General features: G+C 31.7%; 3 protein-coding genes and 1 pseudogene across 5 annotated transcripts in view; all 4 read right to left on the reverse strand.

Moving 5' to 3' along the window:
* LOC105113433 (cysteine-rich receptor-like protein kinase 25) overlaps positions 1-7,542 on the reverse strand; it is a 12,914-nt gene extending 5,372 nt beyond the window's left edge. Inside the window, exons 1-2 of the mRNA XM_011009609.1 lie at positions 7,446-7,542; positions 10-740 (exon numbers count right to left, since the gene is read on the reverse strand). Coding sequence (XP_011007911.1) covers positions 10-740; positions 7,446-7,458 — 744 coding nt within the window. The 5' untranslated portion in view covers positions 7,459-7,542. The remainder of the gene's footprint in view (positions 1-9; positions 741-7,445) is intronic.
* Positions 1-11,208, reverse strand: part of LOC105113413 (G-type lectin S-receptor-like serine/threonine-protein kinase B120) — an 18,544-nt gene extending 7,336 nt beyond the window's left edge. The window contains exons 1-6 of one of the 3 annotated variants that reach the window (XM_011009576.1): positions 11,030-11,208; positions 10,439-10,644; positions 10,073-10,283; positions 9,739-9,976; positions 9,194-9,344; positions 8,788-9,104 (exon numbers count right to left, since the gene is read on the reverse strand). In XM_011009576.1, the coding sequence (XP_011007878.1) occupies positions 8,799-9,104; positions 9,194-9,344; positions 9,739-9,976; positions 10,073-10,283; positions 10,439-10,644; positions 11,030-11,129 (1,212 nt within the window). In that variant the 5' untranslated portion in view covers positions 11,130-11,208 and the 3' untranslated portion in view covers positions 8,788-8,798. Of the gene's footprint in view, positions 1-8,774; positions 9,125-9,193; positions 9,345-9,738; positions 9,977-10,072; positions 10,284-10,438; positions 10,645-11,029 lie in introns of those variants that run through there. The other 2 variants (XM_011009577.1, XM_011009578.1) reach the window with 2 other exon arrangements.
* LOC105113414 (cysteine-rich receptor-like protein kinase 10) overlaps positions 8,627-11,214 on the reverse strand; it is a 7,296-nt pseudogene continuing 4,708 nt past the window's right edge.
* LOC105113434 (cysteine-rich receptor-like protein kinase 25) overlaps positions 11,183-11,214 on the reverse strand; it is a 1,325-nt gene continuing 1,293 nt past the window's right edge. Inside the window, exon 3 of the mRNA XM_011009610.1 lies at positions 11,183-11,197. Within this exon, the coding sequence (XP_011007912.1) occupies positions 11,183-11,197 (15 nt within the window). The remainder of the gene's footprint in view (positions 11,198-11,214) is intronic.

Consider the following 11,214-nt stretch of genomic DNA (forward strand, 5'->3'; position numbering starts at 1 on the left):
GGACATTGCCACGACGGCAGCTTGGTTGTAAAATGAATAATTTTCATATCGAAAATTACAGCTTGGAAATAAGATTCTTCCTCGGTTATTATTACAACAAATTGATATGCTGAGTTTAGCTAGTAGAAGACACTGATTACAATCATTTTTAGATAGATCCGGTGTGCACTGCACAAGAATGTATAGAGACTCAAGCCTCGTATAAATCTCTTTTTTGGTTGCCGACTTTTTTTTACCTGAGGGCGCACTTGCAGCTACATGAACAGCATCAGATATAGTATTCACCAGTAGCTTGTTAAATTCTACATCAACAGTTATATATGGTGTATTGAACTTGTAAAGCGCAGGCGTTTGGCTCAAGCTGGAGAAGATGTTACTGTTTGAGTAGCGCAGGAAGCACTGTTCATACCGTATGATAGCCTCCTTCTGGATTGGACAACGTTGGACCACATCGTTTCTTGCAAGGTTCACACATTCTTGGCAAACTTCGACACTAACATCGCCACGGCAAAGAAAGAGGCCATAGACCTCATAAACATCATGTCCTGTAGAGGCGTTATAGAATCCGTTAATGTCATTACGGGTTGCATTGGCGGCGAGCGAAGAGAGAAGGATATTTAAATTGGCTTGATACGGGCTGTTTCTTACGAAAGTGGTTGTGTTTGAGCATTTATGATCAAGGAAAAAGATCTCCTGTGCTTCCGTGAGGGCTGCAAAGGAAAGCAGGAAAATGGAGAGTTTTCCTTTCTTTTACATGGAGGATCTCCTTGCCGCCAGTTTATGGCAAAAGTCAAGTGAGAACTTTCATAGTCTGTTTCGTTAAGAAAGAGTTGCATGTTTCTAATTAATGTGAAACTCGAATTGTGGAATATTGAAATATGAAAAGAAGAATAAATGATGGTGATAATCACATGTCACGTTAATAAAACTTAACTAAACTAAGTCCCAACAGGGAATGTTTCTTTTTATTTCAAGAGTATTTTTAAAAAAATTAAAAAAAAATATTTCTTTTACTTTAAATTTATTTTTTTAATTTTTCAAAAATATAATAATATTAAAAATAATTTTTAAAACATAAAAAAACATTATTTTAAAATAAACACTTTAAAAACAACCATTAACCACATCTAATCAAATGAACGTCACTTATTAATCTCCAAAAAAAAAAAACAAAAATCTCCAATTCACCACTCAACATCGACTAAAACCAGTTATTGTCGCCCTTACCCAGTCGAACCAGCAACGCATATCACCCAACCACTCACCACCACGACACCACTGTAGCCCATTGACCCGAAGCAGTTCCCCACCATACCCGGTGTCCTCTCCATATTCAACAAACACCCATCACCATCACCATCACCAACCCAAGGCCGAAACCTAGGAACCCCCACCGTAATCAAGCCACTGCCTTTTCCTCCATAACCACCACAAACCCGAACCACAACCAGCTCTGGTCCCAAATCAAAATAGCTCCACATCGCTACCAAAGTCGACCCATTGCAGTCTTCATCTACTTCCCTGAACAAAGCCCCGACCACAACTCGCCACTAGAACGGTCACTGCTCCCAAATCCTGTGTTTCCAGCCCTTTCCTTCTCCACGAAATGGGAACCAGCAGCCTAACCTGGAAAAACTGCTTTTGTTATTTGCGTGTTTAAATTTCATGTATATTGCTTCTTCTTCTTTTTACATTGTAAAAATCTAAATATTCCTTTAGTGATATTCTCATATAATAATCAATAAATAAATAAAAATAAAAAAATAATTATAAAAAAATATTAATACAAGAAAACCAATAAAAATAAATGAGTCAAAGTGCAACAACATTAAGGCCATGTAACTAATAGTCGAGTTTAAAACCCATCTCGCATCATTAATGTCACATTCGGATATTACAATGACTTTTAAAATATTTATATTATAAAAATTGGATATGGAGTATCTTGTTTTCATAGTCTTGTTTTGAGAGGAGTTTAGAGGAGTGAAGTAATCGTAGTTTAGTATTATAGTATTAGAAATCGTAATTGATTAATATAAATTTTATAATATAAAATTAATTATATAAAAAAAAATATCACCTCTTAAATATATTATCTAAAATAAATTATATTATTAATTTTATTTTAAAATATTTTAAGTTTGTTTTTATTTTACTTTTTATGATTTTAAGATTTTTTTATAATATTTTCAACTCTAACATTAATAAATATTTATTTATAAATATTTCTAATTATAATGTTGATAAACATTCATAACCTAAAAAGTGCAATATAAATATAACTATGTTGTTGATAAACATTTGTAACCTAAAAATTGCAATATTCTTAGATTTTCATATAAGTAAATATTAGAATTTATATTTTTTATTTTAACATTAATAAATATAAAATTTGAATTAAAAGAGAAAAAGAAACCCATTTTTTTAGGAAAAGAACATAAATCAGTTAAATAATGTCCACGCTGTCTAAATATTATACAAAAACAATAAGCCTGTCTCCAATTCGCACTATATATATAATCACTTTGTTCAAAAATGGTTTGAGGTCATAAATCGACCTTCCAAAGCGTTCGAAGTATCTCGGGACTAAAGGAATCAGGTGTGGAGTCTTTCGGAAGCATAAGAATAGTACTGGGAAACTCTTGAAAGTGGTGGAAAAGTAGCCACGCGCCACCTTAACTGCCGGCGGGGGGGTTCACGCGCCGCCGTGGGTAAAACCTCGTGGCTTTCGGGCGGATTTGGTTGCAGCTGGTGTTGCTATTGGCCAAGAGGATGAAGGAGAAAAGTTCGATTTGATCTTCGTGTGGTGATCGGTGGGGGTTGACAGATCGAAAAGAAGAGGAAACCGTAAAGGGGAGAAACCAAAAGAAAGAGGGAGAGGGATTCTGGTTTTGGCTTTCTGAAGATGATAAGGCTGGCGTGAGGGGATGATTAAGAGAGCTTCTGAGGGAGACTGGTTTTGGGTTTCTGATAAGTCAGCTTCGAAGCAGAGACGAAGGAAAGGAAGGAGGCGATGCGCGGGCTTGTCACGATCTGTGACAGTGAGGGAGAGAGTGGGCGCTTTGGAGCTGGTGGATGGTGAGGGAGAAGAGGGGGCGTGAGGAGATGTTTTTGTTGGGGTGGCCTTTGTGATTCCAAGCCAGATAAAAAAAACGGTGAAGATGATTGGCGGCGACTTCTGTTCTGCCAATAGATTGAGGTTTTTTTTTTTTTTTTTTTTTAATGGCCTGCCCTTTATTTTCTGGTGGTGGCCTCCCCTTTGTCGGTATTCACTAAAATCTATATTTATAATCCAAAGAGTTTTATAGCATATGAGAAACAAACTCTTAAATAAATTTATTTTTTTAATTTTAAATTTAATTAAGAATCAAATTAAAAAATAGATAATTATTATTATCTTAATAATTTTTTAAAACTGAAAATTACGAGAGAATGATATTAGCATATTGTAGTCTCTAATTTTTTCACAAATTATTAAATCACATTTTTAATTGAAATAATTCTTAATTTTTTAATTTTAATTTTAAATTCTTTTAAAATTAAATTAAAATCAAATTAGTCAAAATTAAATTATAATAATCAACACGATTTCAAAGCCTAATTTTAACCATTCATATTAGTTCAATATTTGTTCTTAATGATATCAATGCAATTTCTCTTTTTAGAGATAAGCATCATTTTTTTTTAACACATCTCCTTTTAAGGAGGTTGATGTCCAAATATTAAAATCAAATACAGGTTAAACCCACTATAAATTATTTTAACAAAAATTCCTTTTCTAGGACTTAATGAGTTCTATTTTTAGAAATCAATGTCAATTTTTACACGAAATGACTAGAAAAATAGAATTTTTTTTAATTAGGATGTAATAAAAAAGGCATATTTAAAAGAAAATATATAATAAAATTAATTTTTTGTATAAAAAATAATGTAAGAGTGATGTCATTTTTTTTTAATCATAACTAACACTTTATAATATCAATATATGAAAGAATGTGTATCTTTATGATCTCTAGGTTTTTTTAATTACTAAATAGTAACCTTAATTTCCCAGTATATAGACTCTTGGTCCCCACCCATAATATCCACTAAGATACAACAAAGTACTTGGAACAAAATCATATCCTCTAAATTTTTTTTGTATTAGTGGTAGCTTTCTTTTTCTTTCTTTCTTGTTAGATCCCTAACTTGGCAACAAGGTAGTCGAAACCAAAGGAAACAAAAGAAGTGATTTGATTAAATGTGATAAAGTTGACAAAATATTTTTCGTATGGTATTTTTGTTGAATAATACAAAAACAAAATGCTTCTGATTTTTTTTTTTCAAATTTGACCTATATACCTCATTTAATGAGTTTTAAAATTCAAGATGATGAGGAATAAGACTAATATATTGAATAATTGATTGATCTTTTAATTTAATCAATTTAATTCATTTTATTTTTTATAGTTAAGGTATCTAATAATTTAATATGAAAAGTTCAAAGAATCGGCAAATATTAGTAGATGATGCTTAGTAAATAAAGTTATAAATAACTGTGACAGTAATAGGTAATGTTTGATAAGCCTACTGACCTGTAATTATAATAGTATCAAGTTATGTTTGGTTACTAATATTTATATGTTGTGAATTTGTATGTTGTGAATCCTTGACTTGAAGTGTATATTAAAAATAAAAAAATTGTAAATCCTTGACTTATTTATAATGTATTTATAATTTATCACTTATTAATCTAATTAAATTTGTATCCATCACATGCATTTTGGGGGTGGGCGGCCAACCAACTTCGTTGAAAAATGAGTAATTCTCAAATAAAAAATTACAGCTTGGAAATAAGACTCATACTCAAACAGTGATTAATAAGATGAGGTTAGCTGGTAGATAGATTATCTAAAATTCCATGCAACGTATAAATCACTTTTTTGGTTGCAAACTTTTTAACATGGTACCCTTGCAGCTTCATTAGCTTCTCCAGATATAGTATTCACCAGTAGCCTGTTAAATTCCACATAAACAATACTTTCAAATTTGTGGAATATTGAAATGTGAAAAGAAGAAAAAAAATTGAAGCTGGTGATAGAAGTAAATGAGGGACAAGGGCATCTCATATTAATAAAAACTTTACTAGTGATTGTGCATAGTAATTGCATGACTAATAGTTAAATAATGTCTATCTTTAGTTAAACTCAAACAATGATTAACAAAATCTAATCAACTGCTCTCGTCTATCAGTCAACTTCCAACTTAAACATATACCGTAATATATCAACATAATTTTTTAAACATTATCACCTTCAATGTTTCAAGCATGGCCAATTATTTTACTTGGAAATCCATTTCAAATGAATTTTTTTTATGATATATATACAATGTAATATTTTAAGGGAATAGGAGCCAAGTCATATCCAGAACATCAACCCCAGTTTTCTTGTCTTTATTATTTCTTGTTAAATTCCTACCTGAATATTAAACTTGATGAAAAGGATCACGAAAGAAAAAAGTAATTTGACAGAAAAAAATGGAGAGATCAACATTTATCTATTATTGAAATTTTCATATATACCACTAGATTTAACAGTTTTATCAATGAAAATATTTATTGGTATTTATATTAACAATCCATCAATGATTATTTTACCAATAAGTGTGACAAAAACCATCCGTCGAAAAAATATTCATTGGTAATTTTTGGTTTATTGGTGAGTTTGTCATTAATAAATTTATTGATGACTTTACAAATAAACTATATGTGTCAAAAATATTTAGTAGCTTCAGTCTGTTGATAATTCTCTTGATACGATTTAACATATCATCAACATGAGGACCATATGTAATTCCATCAATAAAATTACATATCACCAATAGAATGTCATTGGTAATCCCGTCAATGAATTAATAGTTGTAGTATTTCTTTGTAAACCCTCTGGAATATATCGACAAACTTATTATGTCGATGACTTAACATTAACATTGATATTTGCTATAATTGTTTTTCAATTCTTTGAAATTTACTGACAAAATAAGTTTGTCGATAAGTTAATAATAGTAATGATATTTGCTGTAATTCTTTTCCGACTCTCTAAAATATATTGATAGACTAAATATGTTAGTAACCCCATTGATAATAATTTAATATATATATAATTTATTAAATAGAAATTTAAAATTATTAAATTAATAAGAAATTCAAATATTTAAAAATAAATTATCTAAATATAAAAATCAAATATTTATTATAAATTTAAATATTTATACGTTTAAATACAATAAAACTAGAATATTAGGGGAGGAGAGTGGTTGTCACCACGGCCGTGGTGTCAATATAAAGGTATTCTCATCTTCACTATCATTTGGTAAAAGTTTTCATAATTTATAGACAATCGTTTATTTTTTTCATTGAGATGATTTGTATGTTCCTCTACTCTTTGATCTGACAAGTCCATGAACTTTTCGAGAGTAAATATTCAAATCAATTACGATCATATAATGGTAAAACCATTATAATATAAATAAAATAATATTTTAAAAAATAATATTTACTACACTTGTAAATAAACTTTTCTTAAAGTATTTAAATCTTAAAAACCTATATACTTTCCACATAACAAATTATTTTTCCGTAAACAATCTTAATGTAACCGAATGTGCCTCTCTAAAGACTGGACTATTAATCCAACCGTATCAATGGGGCGAAGGACTGCCTTGAAGATTCAAGAATTGATGTCAAAGAAGTAACTGTCAGTCTTATTGATTTTTTTTATTATTATTTAATGTGAGATGCAACGCAATTGATCCTCCACATATGTTTAGTATATTGAAAAAAATATAACAAAATTTTCCTAGCATTGATTTGAATATGTGAACTCATAAAATCAATCAAAACAGCAAACCTCTGATCTCTTAAAGTTAAGGATGTTGAATTATTTACTCATTAAAACTTTAATACTATATAAAAAATCATTTAAATTTAAAAACTAAAAAGATATTAAATAAAACTTCAAAAACAATATATATTACCCTTCAACACTTGCATCTTTTGTTACATGTAAATCTTAAATCTTTGACATTTTTACAGCTCCTTCCTAACTTTCCCATGCGTCAAAGGGAAAATACTGACATCACCAGCTCAAAGCCTAGGACCCAATATGTAAGACTGATGCGCAGGTTGGACGACCTCGAAGGGTTGCGCCATAGGAATAGAGCCCCGTCGGTGAGTTGTGCAGGAAAATTCATTGTATCGGTATTCCTCAGTTCTCATCTTTTTCCTGGAAAGATGTTCCCATTATGTAATACAATTAATTTACACTTGGTGGCAACCAATTGAATTTTTCTTTGCAATGGCCCATAGTTGACAAGTTGACACTATGTTAGGTAAGGGATGGATACGAATTCATTACACTACCACAAAATGGTCATCTCACGTGCTTCCATGATGTTAATGGTCATCAGAACCAACATTTTGTGATAACTGGTAAGGTTTTCTTGCTCTTATTTTGGGCAATAGAGTCATCTTTCCTTGTACATGGAGGAGCTCCTTGCGTCAAGTCAATGACCACAGTCAAATGAGAACTTTCAAATCTGTGGAATATTGAAATGTGCAAAGAAAAAAAAAATTGAAGCATTTAATAGATGGTGAGAGAAGTAAATGAGGGACAAGGGCATCTCATTTAATAGATGGTGGTAGAAGTAAAGTCGCTATGTAGTCTTATAACAACTAGAAAACCCTAATCCTAATGAATAGAAAGTTGTTATGTAATAAGAAAGGTAATAATTATACCAAGATCCAAGACACTAATTTGGAATCTGAGATGGAAAAGGTGTAATATTCTGATCTTTGGAATGCAGACATTTCACCTGTACGAATGATCAGCAATTGATATGCATCAACTTATTTAAAATTATATTGATTTAAATGGATGTAAAGATCCGCGCTTATACTCAATAGGCTTATGAGTTATTGCGTCGATATATTCTAAGAATAAAAACACAAAAAATATACATTATTTTTGTCATCTGGAATAATTAATCAAAAGCATCATATATATTTTAGCTTAACAATCTTTATGGTCATAAGATGTAATATAACTTTTAATAGAAGGGTAAATTTTAAAAATCCATTTAACTAAGGTTATAGAAGCTTAATTGTTTTACAGAGGAATGATTGAGAAAATAAAAAAATATATAAAGATGAATTACTAAGTTTCCATAATTTTTATTCTAATATTTCTTAGATCACATTTTACTTATTTTGAAAAACATACGTTATTTTTAATTTTAACTGATTTTCAATCTTTTTACATTTATTATTTTTCAGATATTTATGGCTTTATCAGGCCTTAAGCTCATGGAAATATGATCAACGGGCTGGATCCCTTCCAGAGATAAGATGGCAAGAATGATGCTTCCTCTTTGTTTGGGTTCTTGACTTCAAGGAGCAATATTAATGATGGTTATTGATGCCTGGACAAAGAAGTCAATGATGCTGTATTCGGTTTCTTTGGGAGTAAACTTAGTCACAAACAAAGGGCAAGGAGGCCTCAGAGGCCCATAAATTGGAGCAGCCATAAATAGAAACTTTTGGTTCAATCATTAATATATACACAAATGATTTTTTGCAGATTTCAGGTTCCATTGTAGCATGAAATATGACTTGTATGTACGATAATAGTTCTCAGACTGCGAAGAAAAACAAATCAAGAAGATATTTTTGTATCTGTCTGAAAATGTCTGTGCTTGTAAAGAAAAACAGTCGAAAGAGCTACAACTTCATTCTCTTAAATTTAAAACTTAATTTACAGTCACCGTGGAGATAAAACGGAAATGGTTAATTCATTGCCAGAACATACTTTCTGATTTGAGGACTGACCTTCCATGGCAACAAATCGGCCGATAGAAAATGCAGGTTGTTTAGGGATAGGGAGCGCTATGGTATCACTTGCCAACATATGAAGCACAGATGACATTGTGGGTCTATCTGCTGGATCCTCTTGCACGCAGAGCAGCCCAATGTGGATGCATCTCAGCACCTCAGTTGCCGCGCTTGATTTCTCTAGCATTGAGTCCATCAATTCCAGTCCTTGACCATCAGACCACAGTTTCCATGCCTGAAAAGTTGAGAGACTTCCTGAATTGAGATACAAAAATCATTGCTAGTAATCCTTTTTTGGATAGAAAGATAGGATTTGTAACCTACAAAAGTGAGAAGGCTTTCGCCTTCTTCTGAAAGATGAAAGCCAACGTTTTTTTTCCCACTGATTATCTCTAACAGCAACACTCCAAAACTGAAAACATCTGATTTTACAGAAAAAAGTCCCGCCATAGCATACTCTGGTGCCATGTATCCACTGTTTTGAATTGACACAAGAGGAAACAAATTGCTTCATATTCATGAAGAGGTTAGCAAAATTCTTTTGCATCATATAAATCGGTCAAGAATGAACCTTTGCCACCTCGCTGTAAAAATAATATTTATCATATTTGATATAACATTATTCTTTAAATTGGTATTAAAACCGTGATGACGGAAAATTCATGAGTTCTAGTCTCATTATATAAAGTAGTTATAGATCTGGGTGAGTAAATTATTTTAAAAAAAAAATTAATAATTTAAATTTTTAAATTGAAATTATATTTTGAAAAGAAAGAATAAAGAAAGAATAAGAAAGTCCATTTGTTCCAAAAAAAAATATGCAATTGAAAACAATAACACTGTGGGAATGGAAATGTAGTAATACGTACTATGTTCCGACAATTCTATTCGTGTTAGCCTCGCTTTGATTTCCATCGAAAATCCTAGCCATTCCAAAGTCTGATATCTTCGGATTCATCTCATAATCAAGCAAAATGTTGCTTGCTTTGAGATCCCTATGAATAATTCTAAGACGAGAATCTTCGTGAAGATACAAGAGCCCCCGTGCAATTCCATTGATAATGCTCAAGCGTCTTTGCCAGTCAAGCAGGACTCCATTTCTGGAACCTGAGTAGCATCAACATAAAAATCAAATCAGTTACAATTTCTTCTCTTTGTTATACAGTAAAAAAAAACCAGGTGTTTCAGGTTTAGGGGTCAAACCAAAAAGAAAGACATCAAGGCTTTTGTTGGGCATATACTCATAGATAAGTAACTTTTCATTTTTTTCCAGGCAGCATCTCAAGAGTCTGACAAGATTTCTGTGTTGTAATCTGGCGATTAAAAGGACTTCGTTCAGGAATTCTCTTTGTCCTTGACCAGAAGTTCTTGAGAGCCTCTTAACTGCAACTTCTTTGCCATCCTCTAACGTACCCTGAGCACAAACTATTCTAATAAGCATTAATATTTGTGGGCCAAAGTGTGATGCATTTTCGAATTTGTGTATTGAGAGATTGACAAATAACAGAATTCGATTTTTTCTTTTTTTTTCTTGATGAATAAAGTAATTGACTTGATAGCCTTGATTACCCTGTAAACTGGGCCAAAGCCTCCTTGACCAAGTTTGTTTTCATCAGAAAATTGCTTTGTAGCTTCATTTATAACATCTAGCCGGATCAAAGGGAGGTCCTGGGATGTCACCTCTCCTTTAATATCTTTGTCTGAATAGTCGTCCCCAACAGTTGCTCGTCCTGCCAAGTCGAGTGATTGTTCCTCTCGGATATTTGCTATTTCCTCTGCAGCAGATATTGTGAAGTGCTAATAATTGATTATATAGGTTTCGAACATCATGTATCTTGTTTCGACACTTCAAATTTTTTTTTCTGTTTTTAACCTTCTACCTACAAGCATTTTTTCAGATGATGACCTGACTAGAGAAAAATTTACGGGATTAAAGCCAATTACTCAATCTCTGCCTAATTAAGTCTTCTTTTCAAGCTTAACCACAGCATATTTGCAAATTCAAAGGTGCTAGGAATTCCGGTTCAAAATTTTAATTTCTTGTCAAGATTATATCTCAAAAATATTTGGAAATCACCTGCAAGTATATAGAAACTAACTATCATATATGTAATATAAAATTTTTAGTACCAAGACTTTCGGTACATATCACATGCATACCTGTTCTCAGATTCGTCCTTCTCCTCATGGTGCAAGTGCAAGCACTGAAAAATAGCACAGCAATAACTGCGGATAGGCCTGCACCGACTTTAATCCACATTGATTTGCTTCCATCTCCTTCATAGTGGCAATGTTTTTGTTGCACATCATTATTCAAGATAACAGAATCTCATATTAAAGAAATG

The sequence above is a fragment of the Populus euphratica genome, unplaced genomic scaffold (assembly GCF_000495115.2).
Source record: "Populus euphratica unplaced genomic scaffold, PopEup_1.0 scaffold426.1, whole genome shotgun sequence".
In the NCBI taxonomy this organism is placed as follows: domain Eukaryota; kingdom Viridiplantae; phylum Streptophyta; class Magnoliopsida; order Malpighiales; family Salicaceae; genus Populus; species Populus euphratica.